The sequence below is a fragment of the Vombatus ursinus genome, unplaced genomic scaffold (assembly GCF_900497805.2).
Source record: "Vombatus ursinus unplaced genomic scaffold, bare-nosed wombat genome assembly UNPS02008996.1, whole genome shotgun sequence".
Classification (NCBI taxonomy): Eukaryota; Metazoa; Chordata; class Mammalia; order Diprotodontia; family Vombatidae; genus Vombatus; species Vombatus ursinus.
The window spans coordinates 3,869,930-3,884,882 of NW_020948774.1; the positions used below are offsets into that span (position 1 = coordinate 3,869,930).

A 14,953-nucleotide genomic window follows, 5' to 3' on the forward strand; every position below is an offset into this window, starting at 1 on the left:
TTTGTTACAAGGAATAGTTCTGATAGTTCAAAGAGAAGGGAAAAAGAAGATGTATTTGTAAATAAAGGTGATGTAAAAACCAGATATCAATACACATAAAAAAGGAGATCATCATTAATACTGGAGAGAGCAGTCTCAGATGAGTGATAAAGTCTGGAAGCTAGATTGGAATGGATTGAGAAGTAACAGGAGAGATGTGGAGGCAATGAGTAAAGACAGATTTTTCTAGGAATTTACCTCTGAAAGGGAGATAAGATATATAATAATAGCTTATATTAAATTTTGAAATAGAGAAGTGGAGGGGTACTACAGATTTGGAATGTATGCATTTTTGGATAATATCACTATATTATTAGTTTTAGGCAATTAAGTGTCACAGTGGATGCAGCACTGGCTTGGAAAAAGAAAAACTCATCTTCATGAGTTCAAATCTGGCCTCAGACACTTACTACCTGTGTGACCCTAGGCAAGGGTCTGTAAAATGAGATGGAGAAGGACATGGCAAGCCACTCCAGTATCTCTGCCAAGAAAACCACAAATGGGGTCACCAAGAGTTGGACGTGACTGAAAAATGACAACAAGGAAACTATTAGTTTTACTTTATTCTAGGGACCTTCCATGGAGTGGAGATACTCCATAAGTATAATATAAAAATTAAATGCACTAACAAAACTTTTAAAAATAGACTAATAGCTTGAGGGGATGGGAGGGTCAAATTAAACTTTGAATGCTAATTGATTTAACTTACCTACTAAAAGAAAATAGGTTACAGAATGGATATGTGGGGAAACCTGTACATATTTGTAAGCAGTAGGGAAGAAGCCAGTAGATAGGGAGAGACCCAAATAATCCTCTTTACAACATACTGGACCTCCTGATTTTGCCTTGCAAGTATTTTATCTCTCTCCCTCTACTTTTCTCTGTAGGCTTATTGCTTTTATAATTACTCACTCTCACCTTTCCCCCTGTCAGATGCATGTCAAAGTACATTTCATTAAAGTGGTCAGAGGATTTTTATTTTTTGAAAGTGGACATTTATTGAGTACTCAATTATACAAGGACTTTTTTTTATTCATTACTAAAGAAACCGAAGTAATTTTACAAATTAAACTTTGATTTAAAATAGACACAAAATATTTATTTTTTTATATATTAGGGTATGCCTGGACATATGTGGCAACCGTGTATGCATTTATATGATTCTTGTCTCAGTTTTCCTTGCTTTTTCAATATTTGTAATAATCAAAGTAAAAAAATTTCTCCTTTTAATCTTCCCTAACTTTGCTTATTTTTTGGCATTATTAAGCACAGGAATCCCGTTTGTAACCCTTGTCAATTAAAATGAGAGCTACTGGACAAATGTTAATTTAGTTTTTAAAAGTCTTTGCTGCTGGCAGCTAGGTGGTGTAGTGGATAGAGCTCCAGCCTTGGAGTCAGGAGGACATGAGTTCAAATCTGGCCTCAGACACTTGATACTTACCAGCTGTGTGACCCCTAGACAAGTCACTTAACCCCAATTGCCTAAGGAAAAAGAAAAAAAGGCTTTGCTGCTTTGATTTTCCCTTGCGATAGTTCTACTAGGGGAAAGATATAAAAACTTCTGTCATTCTGATGCCCTCTTCTAATCTGTCCCCACTCCCATCCCTTAATAGGCAGGAAAAGACATCATAGATTTGGTATCATCCCTGAGGTAGCACACCACAGTCAGACCATTGACTCATCAGAGTTAATATCAAATTTAATAATAAACAAGAAGAATAGTAATGAGAAAAACATCGTGTGTAATTAAGAAGATTTAACTCTAAATTATTTAAACAATCTATTAAACAAAATGAGGAATGGATAATAAAAATGATGTCAATACCAACTCTCATAATTTCATCCTGAAATTAAACCAATATAAATTAATTACTACAACAAGGAGACTAAAAGAAGCCAGAAAAAGTCATAGTCAGCAAACATTTGACTTACTTGTCAAATGGAGAGAAATGGCAACCAAAGACAACAGTGGGCTAGAATATAAACTCATCTGTAAAAATCTGACAACTAAAAATGAACGGTATTGTCTCATTAAGTACAGGGAAACAGTAGATGGTAATACCAGTCTAAAGAAAGCTTGGCAAGATATCCAACTAAGCAAAATAATCCCAAAGTAATTAAAGGATTAAAAAAAGAAAGAAAACTATGAACTGAAGAAAAATAGAAAAGGTTTGCAAAAACTTACAACTAATAGTTTTCTCCATCAAGGAGAATGGAGCCACCACACAAATAAGGACCCTAACCCCTCACAATCCCTGAGGTATTTATGGAGAAATGGTACTAAAGAGTATAAAGATGGGGGGGAGGCAAGAAAGCCAAAGTGGTTCAAGTGTATCAATCAGTAAGGTTTATTAAGTACTTATCATGGGTCAGGCACTATGATAAACTCAAGACAAGAATGTAAAGAACCCTATTTGTGGATGACATTTTATTAATTGCATCAAGACCAAAGATATTGAAGAGGCTCTTTGGAAGAGGTTTGTAATTATTCAAAGGAATTTGACCTATCCATCCAGGAAAAACCAAAGAGATGAAAAATATCTATTGCTCAGATTTCAACATGCCTCCGAATGGACAGCACATACACTTTGTCCAATAGTATATATATCCAACACAATATAGTTGAAAAGAAGAAAGCCAGCTGGATTGCTTTCATGATATTAAAATATATTTTTACTGACTCCAAGCTTCCTCTAATATCAAAGACCCATCTTTTCAATATAAAGATTTTCCTGATGTTGCTATGTGGCAAAGCAGTTTGGAACATGACTGTCTCTGAAGAATTAAAAATGAACATCATACAGAAGGCAATGGAAAGGTGCATGGTAGATGCAAGCAGGTGGCAACATAACAGGCTCTGAAGAAAAGTAGAAGTAAAGGATGTCATCAAAATATTGTATGACAGAAAGAAAAAATGGGCTGATTATACGGTGAGAGCAAGAGATGACAGGTGGACAGTCAAAGCCTTCCACTGTTATCCTTGAAATGTTGGGGAAAAGCGAAGAAAATCTCCCACACACCTCCTTGTGGCAAATGTTTGGGAGGTCTCAGATAAAAACCTCACAAAAATAGGTGGGCTGGGATCTGAATCTTTATAAGGAAGTGGCAAATTGATGAGATCACAGATCCATTTGAGTTATTTTTAGCAGCTAGGTGGCACAGTAGACAAAGCACCAAGCCTGGAGTCAGGAAGACCTGTGTTCAAATTTGACCACAGACACTTGTTAGCCGTGTGACTCTGGGCAAGTAACTTAAACTCTACTTGCCTGTTTCCTTAACTGTAAATTAAGAATAATAATAACACCCACCTCTCAAATCTGTAAGGATTAAATGAGATAATATTTATATGGCACTTAGAGTCTATGGCACATGGTAGATGCCTAATAAATGCTTATTTCCTTCCTTCTTATCTATTTACCCACATAGGATAGATTAAAGAGCCAGGTTCTTTGCCGCTCCTCGCTCTGCTATCTTGCTGGAATTCCTTTTTTTTTTTTTTTTTAATTTTTGAGGCAGATAATAGGAAGTCTGTCTCCCTTGTAACCTCTCATTTCACTATTTTCTTGGAAGTCCCAATATGTTTAAATTTCATTTTAATGTGATTGAGAGGCTCAAAACATTGGCCAAGGATGATGTTAATACAGGATATTCCTACTATTAGCAATTGTTACCTGATTGCTCCTGGTCTGGTACCGCTGATGTTCCTGGAGAGCTCCTATCTCTTGAAGATGGGATAAAATAACTCTGGTCACTGAATGGTATATGTTCTATGTTACTCATACCCTCTTTGTATTTTTTAAAGAAGTCCCAATTGGTTGTTTCCTGCAATAGAAATAAGTCTTCTGATCACTGATTTTTAGGAAATCTTTAAATATTATCACCTCTCTATCTATCGTGGAAAGACTTCGACTTTGAATGAAGAGATTCAGATTGACATCAGCTTTGACATTTAATAGCTGTATGATTATGGGTAAGTCATCTCATCTTGCTAAGTCTCAGCTTCTTTTGTAAAATTAAAAATAATGCTTATACAAGAGAGATGTCAAGTTACAGTGGATAGAATGCTATAGTCAAGAAGCCATGGGTTCCAATCCTGCCTCTACTAGCTCCATAAGTCACTTAACTCTTGGAGCCTCAGGCAACTGTCTTAAGTTATGTGGAAGGAGTTCCCACACTGATAAAAATTACAGGTCCTTGACTGACATATTGAGTTACTGATATAATACTTACCTTCCCTCCCTCAAAAAAGAAAGAAGTACTTTGTAAATCTTAAACCTTTCAGAAATGTGAGCTATTATTATTCCCTCTGCCAGATCCACTCAGCAGCACTACTCTCCTACTTGTTTCAGTATTCAGATGATCATTTATAAGACACAACTTTGAAGCCACCAACAGTATATTCTTTTTGACCACTTAGGAAGAATATTTTTCCTTTATTATTCTAAATTAATTTAAATTTTTTAACTTGATCATCAAAAAACACAAACATTTCAATATACAAATATAATTTAGAGTGTTATATGTATAAGAAACTATGAATTCTCTAGTCTCATATATACAATTTCTTTTTTAAAAGAAATGTCTGTATATTAAATTTAACAAAGGAGTAATAAAATTGCTTTTTGGGTCCCTTCTGTACTTCTTTTTATTTTCTTTTATGAATTTCAAAATGTTTTATTGAATTTCTTGTTTGCATCTCTCTTACTAGCCATTTATCTGTCTTTACTTTTGTTAAATTCCACTAAAAAAAAAAGATTCTTCTAGGAAGTTTTCCTTGATTGACATCAACCACTATTCAGACTATCTTCCTCCAAATCCCTAGACCCTTATTTATCCTTAAAAGAAAGCTACCCTTCCATTTATTATTTAATTATATACATAAGAAAAATGCTTTTGCATGTATTACATATTTCTTTTATCTCCCTTGTCAAATTATAACTACCTGAGGAAAGAGACTGTTCTCAGATGTTTGTCTATAAAGTATTACTGGCTTATACAGAATTCTTAAAAATCTTAGAAAATGCAGTAGCTTCAGGCTCAGCTATCAAGGTAAAGAGTTGGCAATTCTCAGATTTTATTAAAACGGTCTCCTTTAAAATAGGAGATCAAAATTGACAGGTAGAACAGTGTGTCAAATAGATAGGCTCTTTCTATTCCTACTTTCTATGTTTCTAGCATTGAGAACTGAGTAAGTGAAGAAAATAACTTTTCCTTACAATTCTTTTTGCTGAATTTGTATAGCTCCTGGGTGTCAGACTTGGTGCAGACATCCAATGAGCAATTCAAACCTCTTAAACTCAAGTAATCCACAAACCTGTAATCCACAAACCTCAGCCACCCCAGGAAATGAGATAACAGGTATGCACCATCAAGTCTGGTTTACTTTTCTCAATCTCATACATAAAATAGAAACTTGTCTTTATACCCTATCTTTGATAATAAGCTACCTGGTTTTACCAACCTTGTTTAGAATAGAAAGTGTGGTCTAAGAGCTTAAAATCTTAGAAATCAGATTCTTATTCCTAGGCCCCATATATAATGTCTAACAGAGAATGTATCTAATACTTATTTAATACTAATCTAATGTCTTGAACACCTTGATGCACCCAGTGTGGGAACAAATGTGTTAAGACAGAATTCTGGCTCACTCACTAATTGAAATGAAGATGTAGTGGCTTTAGAAACATCCAGCATTTGGAATGGTTCTGTGGAACTGACTGTCTCTTCTCTTGGTTCTGATGAACTGGGCTCCTCTATTGGTTCTATTGAGCTCTGTTCTTCTATTGGTTCTGTTGAGCTCTGCTCCTCTATTGGTTCTGTTGAGCTGGGCTCCTCTCCTGGTTCTGTTGAGCTTTGCTTCTCTCTTGATTCTGCTGAACTGGGCTCCTCTGTTGGTTCTGTTGAGCTGGGTTCCTCTCCTAGTTCTATTGAGCTTTGTTCTTCTCTTGATTCTGCTGAACTGGGCTCCTCCATTGGTTCTGTTGAACTAGGCTCTCCCACTGGTTCTGTTGAGCTGGGCTCCTCTATTGGTTCTGTTGAACTGTCTTCTTTTTCTGGTAGATATGGTTCATTGGCTTCCCCTTGGTTTGATTTTTTTTCTCCAAGGTTCTCACTGACCACTGGCTGTACAATCAGAAGCAAAAATGGGGCAGATCAGTGTGATGAGGAAACACAGTAATTATGCTAACTCATGAAAGAATTATATTGCAAGAATGCTGAGATTAGCAAAACAACTATATTTTAAGCTTAACCGACAACTGGTTTTTTTTTTTTAAACCAGATCTGTAATTTCCTTGGGGTATGAAACTCTAGTTGAGGAAACCGCTGCTTACTAAAGCAGATAGATAATTTATAGATCTAGATTGATGTTAAGTGACTACCTCAACATCACATAGCAAGTGAGTGTCTTGGGTTGGGACTTGAGTCCTAGGATCTTGACACATAGGTCAGTTTTTATTCATTAGGCTGCCTGTTATGACCTGTTTATTCTGGTTAAATATATTTCCTTCTTTTTAAAAAAATTAATTAATTAATTTTTAGTTTTCAACATTTACTTCCACAATATTTTGAGTTCCAAATTTTATCCCCATCTCATCCCTCCCCCCACCCCAAAATGGCATGTATTCGGAATGCTCCTTCTCCTAATCTGTCCTCCCTTCTATCTCTGCCCCTGCCTTCTCTTATACCCTTCCCCTTCAATTTTCCTGTAGGGCAGGTAGATTTCTATACCCTATTGTCTGTAATATTTCCTTCTTTTGAAAAAAAAAAGGGGGGGGGGCTTGGCTTCAAATAATTTAGGAAGCCTAGTGGTAGAATTTCTCATATATGCTTAACCAGGCATTTAGCACACTAAAGAATAAGACTAATATCTTTGTGTTCTATGGACAAGGAAAAAGGAATGTACAAAGTCCTTGGGCAAGTTCTCACTATCTTGAATTTCTTATGTTAACCATAAATATTTGTAACTTTACCCCATCCTCTTCTGTATGCTGTTCTTCCACACCTTGAGAAATTGGTTCAGTTTCTGCTTCAAACCTAGCATTAGTTAAACAATTAAACAAATAGATTCAAATAATAGTGATTTGAAAAGTAAAAAGAGTAATGCGTCTGGATAAAATGAGACCAGAAATATCATCTTAAGTATGCTTATTTGTGTGATAAAATTGAGAAAAATACAAAAGCCAGAGAAAAGTACACAAAAAAGACAAGAATCTTATAACTATTTTTTTTATCCATTTCTCCATGCAGAGATTACACACACACACACACACATCCTTTCTAGGGCAGCAGAAACCTGTGCAACATTATAAAAAAGTCCAATTCTGTCCTATAAAGTGATGGAGTTTCTACCACTTTTTAATAAACAGCAATGGACAGGAGACTTCATACTGATCCTTTTACAAATCTCCATTCTCATTAGTCCCAAATACATGACTATTTCTCAAGAAATACAGAGCCTTGATATGGATTTATGATGCAGTTGGAGAGAGAGAATATTCACTAGATTCTCAGTAGTGAGGCTTACGTGACTACCAACAGCCTCTGTGGTATCTCTCCACTAGTCTTTAGGGCTAGAATAGACATACCTTTAGGGCTAGAATAGGCATACCTTTCTAGGATGTTTCAGGCATTGTAGGGCCTAAGAACAAGGGGGAAAGAATAAACGATCTCTTTATGCCCATTACACATTCATGAAGTCCGTAATTTTAAAGTTGATTCACTATAGTTCAACTTTTAAGAGTTTGGTTTCCTCATCTTTAAAATAAAAGGTTGGACTAAACGTTCTCTAAAGCCTTTTACTTAGAGAAAAGGGAAGGAATAGGGGAAGGGGGAGGAAAGTGGAGACGAAAAGAATGAGTGAGAGCAAGAAAGGGAGAAGAAAAGAGGAAGGGGAAAGAAAGAGTAGGAGAAAAGAGAGAAGTGGGTAGGGAAGTGGAGACGAGGGAGAGAGGAAGGGCAAGTGTCCGGGAAAGAGGAAGGTTAGATGAGAGTGCCCTTTTCCTTCTTACTAGTGAATATATTCTCAGATAAACCAGTGTTGGAGGTAGGAGCTAAATGTATGTCTTGAACTGACATGAAATAAATTAATTTCCTACTTGCCTTAATATAAATAAGGATTGCCTGCATTTCAAATTCTGTTGGAACTTGTTACCTTGTATTTTTTTAAGGGGCGAAGCAGGAGAACAGAAATACAGCAAGACGGAGAGAAGGAGAGAGGGAGCTGAAAGAGAAAGCTAAGAGAGAAGACACAAGGGAAGCCTCAGGAACAAGAAATGGACTAAAGGGGTGAAGCCCCTACCCTGGAAGAGAGAAAGAAAACCTGAGGAAAGGAGATGCTGCTCTCTCCCTGAACTTTCTGCTATCGTTCTTGGAAGTATCCCTCCACCCAGCTAGCCCCTTCCCCCATTTCCCATTAATATCCCAGTAGCTCCCCTCACCCTGGACCTTCCTCCCCAGGCTCAGCCATCTTCCGTTGCTAAGAGACGCAATCAACATCCGCTGGCTAAGTATTCTTTGGAAGGAACCAAGCTTAACAGATCTTATGTCCACCCCTTTGCCTTTACCTGAAATGGAATAGTCTGCTCTCCAGTCTACTTACCTCCTCCCTCTGTATCTCAAAGCCAGAAACAAATGGAACGAGAAATCGTGGCCGTGCTTCTAGCGCCTGTGCAGAGCAACCCTTGTCTTTGGTGACTGACTTATCGATGGCTACGGCTCATGGCTGCAGCCTGTGAGAAGCATTTCTATAATATTGTAAGCCTTTGAGTAGCTCATCTTGATTCCAGAAGTCATAGGACCCATAGCTTGTTGATCTGTATGGATCTGCTAGGCGAAAGTGTACATTTTATGGTAATTGGGTAATGTACTGGCTGGGCTTCTCTGCTTGCCAAATGGAAATAAGTATTTATTTGTATAAATTACATTACATTATATTGTCCTACTATGTGCCAGGCACTGTGCTGAGTGATTTGTATAAATGTTATCTCATTTGAGACTTACAACAACTATTTGAGGTAGATATTATTATACCCATTTTACAGGTGAGGAAACTGAAGGAAACGGAAATTAAGTGATTTGTCTAGGGACACACAGCTATTAAGGTTCTTAGATGGATTTAAACTTCAGTCATCTGGACTCCAGACTCAACCCCACTGTGCCACTAGCTGCCTCTCACCCAGCGTGTAAGTGATCAGAGGATCCCTGAGTTTGTTGTTCAAGAAAATAAGTATTATTGTCTCCATGCAGAAATTCTTATATCTGAAGAGACAAAGAGAATGGCATGTTGGAAGAAGTGTTTGATGATGCACTCCTGTCAAGGCACCAAGAAGGCTACTTTGGAAAGTCCTATTTATTGTTTATATCAAGGTTGGGTCAGGAGACACTTCTAGGCTGAGGCTTTGACTTTTTCTAGTTATCTGTTACTACTGCCTATCAACTTTTAGTATCATCTGTTAATTGTGATTGGTAAACAGGTGGCAGAAAGGGAAGAATGAGATATGTATCCTAGCCAGATCTGACCAGTGACTGTGAACCTGAGATGGTAGCCCCACAACTTTCTAGATATCATTTGGTATAGATGGGAGCTTGGGGTTAGGAACAATGTACCTTGCCCTATGGAACCATTTTTTAGTGTTCTTTGTTGGTTCTTCATCCATGTTAAGCTCACTAACCACAGGAGTCTCCCTCAAGGTTCTGTCTTGGGCTTTTCTCTTATTTCCCTGGATGTCTTGTAGACATCTCAAACTCAACATGTCCAAAATAGAGCTTACCATCTTTCCCTCCAACTTTCCCCTCTTCTGAATTTCCCTATTACTACTGAGGGTACCATCATACTCTCAATCACCTAGACTCACAATCTCAATTCTTCAATCCATTGCCAAATCTTGTAGTTTCTACCTTAACAACATCTCTCTTATCGGTCTATAGGTCCTTGTCACCTATTGCCTGGACTACTACGGTACCCATCTAACTAGTCTCCCTGTTTCAATTCTTTTCCCATACAAATTCATCCTTCACTTAGCAGCCAGATGATTTTTCTAAAGTATAGGTTTGACCATTCAATACCCTCACCCCCTTGCTCAATAAATTCAAATAAATTCTTACCTTCAAGATCATATATAAACTCTTCTAACATTTAAAAGTTTTCATAAGCCTGACTCCTTCCTACCTTTCTTATACCTTCTTACTCTACTATCCAGATACACTGGATAGTTCCTGAAACATGACACTCTATTCCCACTGCCTATTTTCATGCACTGATTGTCCTTCAGTGCCTGAAATGCTCTGTCCCCTCACCTCTGCCTCTTAGTTTCCCTGGCTAGCTTCAAGACTCAGCTCAGACCCCACCTTCTGCAAGTGGCATTTCCCAATCTTTCAGGCTGCAAATACCTTCCCCTTTAGGCTGCCTTCATTTTACTCTTTATATAGCTTTATGTATCTAGTCATTTACATGTTGTATTCCCTATTGGAATTTAAGTTCCTTGAAGGCAGGTACTGTTTTTGCCTTTCTTTGTATCACCAGCTTAGGGCTTTACAAGGTATTCAAGGAGGACTAGCATATCTCCTGTGAGGGCTTTTCTGGCCCTTTTCAGAGCTGTTCATCTGCCTTTGGCGTCCACCTCTTATCCAACTCTCACCTGTGGCTCTAAGAAGCTGTAGCATGAGCAGAGGTCATACCCTGGTAAAACTTTCTTGGAAGATAGGCTAAACCAGGTTGAAAGGAACAATGGACTAAAACCTGTTGGTGAGTTAGGGGGCTGTCTACTTCAAACATATAAACTTCCCCTTGTGGAATGGGCAGATGAGAATAATTTATTCCAATGGTCAGGAAGGCAGATGAAGCAGGTGCTATGGAACACTTAGAGCTTGGTTAAACATCAAAGATGCCAAGGTCACACTGTATCCTGGGCCATCACTAGCTCATCCTGACTTTTGTCTTGCCATTCAACTTTGCTGACTCTGGAACAGAGTGAGGCTGACAACTTTGTGCAACTTTGCCTCACTTAAATCCAATTATGTGCAAATCAAGACATCACCCTGTGATGTTATTGGTTCTCTTCAAAGATGAAGGACAAACAACAACCACCCCAGATCAGCCCAGAGTCTGGCACATAGCGAGAACTTAATAAAAGCTTGTTGACTGCTAAAGGAAATGCTCAGAAAGTTCAGGGACAGTGTTTGGGTCATCTTTGCATAACTGCCTGCTCGGACATTTCCTCATTTCCTATTTGGCTGCACTCATTTTGGACTTGGCTTCTCCATCATGAATGCCCCCCGTAAATTCATTACTGGGAAGTCTCATCATCTTGCAAGATCCAATCAGCCTTGTTACCTCATCAGTGCCCTTTGCCCCTCTGATTAGAGGGTGAAACCATAAACTCCTACATTTAAGGAGGGGAACAGCACTAACATCGCCTCAGATATCTCATTTCTCCTTTGGCTGCCCATTTTGGTCTTCTTTGTCCTCTCTGTCGTGCCACTGTGCCTGCTACCTCTTCTCCCCCCATCCCCACTTCCTTTTCAGCTTTTGTTTGTCTCCTCCCATCATATAGTAAACTCCTAGTCTTTCTTTTTCACGTGCGCAAGCTCTTAATGTTTATTGACTATCAACTATTGTCACGAAAAAAGGGTGGTTGTATAGAATTGATCTTAACAAAGTGTAATCTGGCCTCTCATGATTGGCTAGGCAAGTTGCCCGTTTCCAATAACTTAGTGCCAGTTGAATGGGTCACGTTCCTCCTTCAAATCTTTTTCTTAAGGTGCAAGTTGAATGGGTCGCATTCTCCCTTTAATCATTTTTAAGGTGCCAGGTGAATGTGGGAGACACATTCCCACTCCAACCATTTTTTTAAAGATTTGGAGGGCAAAGTGGGGAATGTAAGTGCTATGATTTGGTGATGGATGAATGCAGCTCTCTCTCCTCTCATATTCCCTCATGAGCAAACTCACTGGAGCGCTCCATGTGTGGAGTCCCAGGAACCAGGGCAGAGGTCCCAGGGCAGAGTTCCCCTTGCAAGGAAGGCCAGGGCAGAAGGGGATGGACAGGACCGCAAGAGGAGGAAGAAAAGAGAGGAAGCGCGGGGATGGGCCTGAGGGACTGGGGAGAGGGTCCCCTCGGCCGCCCCCTCCCCCACCCACGCTCTGTCGCCTCAGTTGCCAGGGCGGTCGCTAAGGAAGTGTTGCCGGACCGGAAGTGGGAGGCGGGGGGGCGGGACGGCCTGGCTGGCGCTTCTCCCTGAGCCGGAGCCGGAGCCGGAGCCGGAGCCGGAGCCGGAGCCGAGCTGGGAGGGCGGGGGCTGCGCCGACCGCCGCAGCGAGAGGCAGGCCCTGCGGGCGGGCGGTCCTGAGTCCGGCTGGAAACGACCGTAGCCCAGTAGGGGGCGGGCCAGGGGGCCGGGCCTCGACTTGCTTCTGCTTGCGGGCTCCGGTCTCCTCCCCGCCCGGCCCGCCTCCTCCTTAAGGGAGGAGGCGGCGGCGCTGGCGGGACCCGAAAGCCGAGAGAGCCGGAGGCCAGTCCGACTCCGAACGTGTCCGGGCCCTTGGTGAGTCTAGGTTCTGACTGCTCCGGGTGGGCCGAGGACTGATGGGAAGCAGTGAGGAGCGCCCCGAGCCGGGGAGAAATGCAAGGCCGCCGGGCCAGGTGGGGAGGCGGTGGGTACGGGAGGGGTGGGCTGCTTCCTGGACGGGCCCAGAACTAGGGAGTCTTGGCAGTCTCGGCAGTCTCGGGTGGGGGAGGGAGAAGGAAGGAAAGCATTTAAGCTGACCCTCGCAACAACCCTGGGAGGTAGGTACTAGTATTACTTTCATTTTACAGATAAGGAAACTGAGGCTGTAAGAGGTTAAGTGACTTTGCTGCTAGTCTTACTGCTGTAGGTGTCTGAATTTGAACTCAGGGCTTCCTGACTCCAGGCCTAGCGCTTAATCCACTTCGGGTAGAGGCATTTTTGGAGCCCCTGGCTCTGGACTTTTGAATATGACTCTTGAAAGGAGGAGTAATCAGAAAAAGACTTGCAGCTCTGTGTGTTGGGAGTTGTGTGAGACCCTTATTGCTACGAGCAGTACCTGGGGAGGTAGTGGTGGTAGTAGTAGGGTGGGGAATTGGGGTGGGAGCCCAGCTTGGGGATGGAAGATTCTCTTTGGGACTTAGTGTGAAGCTGGTTTTGGAAGGAAGCACCCTTACCTCAAGCTTTCCTGAGTTAGGGAGCTGTTACTGAGTCTTTTTGCCTTGGCTGTAGTAATAGAGGATATAGGAATAGGAACGAGTTGGAGGTATTTCTAACGTTGTGGCACTGCTGCTGGGAATACTAGGGCTGGGGTACCTGCCCCTCCCCCTTCTTTATCCAGCCATGTGTTGGTTGCTAGGGGAAGCCTTTCTCCAGTTAAGGGGATAGCAGGCTTCCTTTTCTTACACTCAGTGGCTCAAATCATCCCTCCTCCCCCCAGCTACTCAGTGGAAATTGCTGATTATAGTCCTTTTATGGCCCAAAAGTGTATTGGATTCCCCAAAAGGAGAAAGTAGGAAAAGAAAAAAAGTAGGAAATGTCTAATGTACATTTTGAATGAAGTATTGGGCATATTTTATTCCTATTCAGAGAGAAAGAATGCTATGGAAGAATCATGAGGAGCATTAATGGAATTAATAGGCTTAATATTGATTCAGTAATGTAATTTATAGCTACTGTTACAGTTATTTGGGTGGGCTAATATTTTAAGTCTCATCAGAACATTTAGCAGTAGTGCAGTGGTGCTAATTAAACATTTCACATTTTACCTTAAAATTGGGCACTGCTGGATCAATAGAGCAAGCTTGCTCTTCTTTCCTGTGGTCTTTCCAGTGCTTATCTGCTTCCAGTCTCTGCTTCTCCCAGTGGATGCTAGTACCTCCACCATTTAGTTCTGATGGAACCTCCACTGCAGATCTTTTGCATTCACAGGGTCCTGGGGACATATTCCTTTCAGGATGATTTCTCTGTTATTCTCTTACATTATATTTTGCCACCTGGCAAACCTCAGCCTTTTTTTTTTTTTTTGACAGATCCATAAGTCATCAGTTCTTCCATCTCAGCATTCAATTAGGGGACTCCCATTGATAGATGATACTTGGCTAGAAGCATTCTCCCCCTCCCCCATATAGTCAGCTGAAAAAAGACAGAAAACACGTGTATATATTTCGTATAAACCTATATTACGTATTTAAGAATTTATGAAGTATTTTCACTTCATAGTCATAGTTTTACTTTTATTGTTTTTTTAATGCCTTCTCAATATTGTTTGTTGTTCCTTCTTACCATTAGTTGGCCTGTTCATGTCAGAACTGGGTGGTCCTTCTGCTCTGATATGATTTCTTTGGCTCTCCACCCAAGAAATTTTACTTCATTTGAGCCAGGACTCTTCGTTCTTGTTATTTCCTCTTTTTTCCCCCTTATGAGCAATTTAAAATTCCTAAAATAATTTTGGAGCCCAGCCAGAACTCAGATAAATCTAGAAACTTTCATTTCCACATTCAGATGTTGGCATCATGTGTTAGTCTGATACTAATTTGATTCAGATTTGAGTTGCAATTAGAAAGCTAGTGAAGGAGAGAAGGGTTTGTCTTTAATGGTTGAATGTTCACTGCCTCCCTCAAGTTCATCTGAGAAGCAGGGCTAGTTGCCAGGGCTTTCACGGTCTGATCATGTAGATTGAATTTCTTTTGTACTTGAAGTCTTTTAATAATCTAACTTAGAATTAAGAGATACTGGAAAATAGCTCTCAACAATGTGAATGTAATGGGTATGTTATCATGTAGGGGAAGAAGAAAGTTGGAATTTGGCCCTTTTTTTCACTTGTCACAGATTTATGGCTTGATAATGTGGAATTATTTTACCTAAGACTTTTTTTTTTGTCCAATGTGTAGAATAGTTTTTTGAACTCC

General features: G+C 40.2%; 2 protein-coding genes across 6 annotated transcripts in view; one reads left to right on the forward strand and one right to left on the reverse strand.

The window, feature by feature from the left end:
• The window catches only part of CCDC40 (coiled-coil domain containing 40), a 99,767-nt gene extending 91,241 nt beyond the window's left edge, over positions 1 to 8,526 (reverse strand). For both annotated transcript variants that reach the window (XM_027850281.1, XM_027850280.1), the window contains exons 1-4: positions 8,478 to 8,526; positions 7,011 to 7,074; positions 5,692 to 6,162; positions 3,711 to 3,861 (exon numbers count right to left, since the gene is read on the reverse strand). In XM_027850281.1, coding sequence (XP_027706082.1) covers positions 3,711 to 3,861; positions 5,692 to 6,162; positions 7,011 to 7,074; positions 8,478 to 8,506 — 715 coding nt within the window. In that variant the 5' untranslated portion in view covers positions 8,507 to 8,526. The remainder of the gene's footprint in view (positions 1 to 3,710; positions 3,862 to 5,691; positions 6,163 to 7,010; positions 7,075 to 8,477) is intronic.
• Positions 8,527 to 12,479: 3,953 nt separating this feature from the next.
• TBC1D16 (TBC1 domain family member 16) overlaps positions 12,480 to 14,953 on the forward strand; it is a 136,068-nt gene continuing 133,594 nt past the window's right edge. The window contains exon 1 of one of the 4 annotated variants that reach the window (XM_027850081.1): positions 12,480 to 12,581. The gene's annotated coding sequence lies outside the window, so the exon portion shown is untranslated. Of the gene's footprint in view, positions 12,582 to 12,608; positions 12,680 to 14,953 lie in introns of those variants that run through there. The other 3 variants (XM_027850085.1, XM_027850082.1, XM_027850083.1) reach the window with 3 other exon arrangements.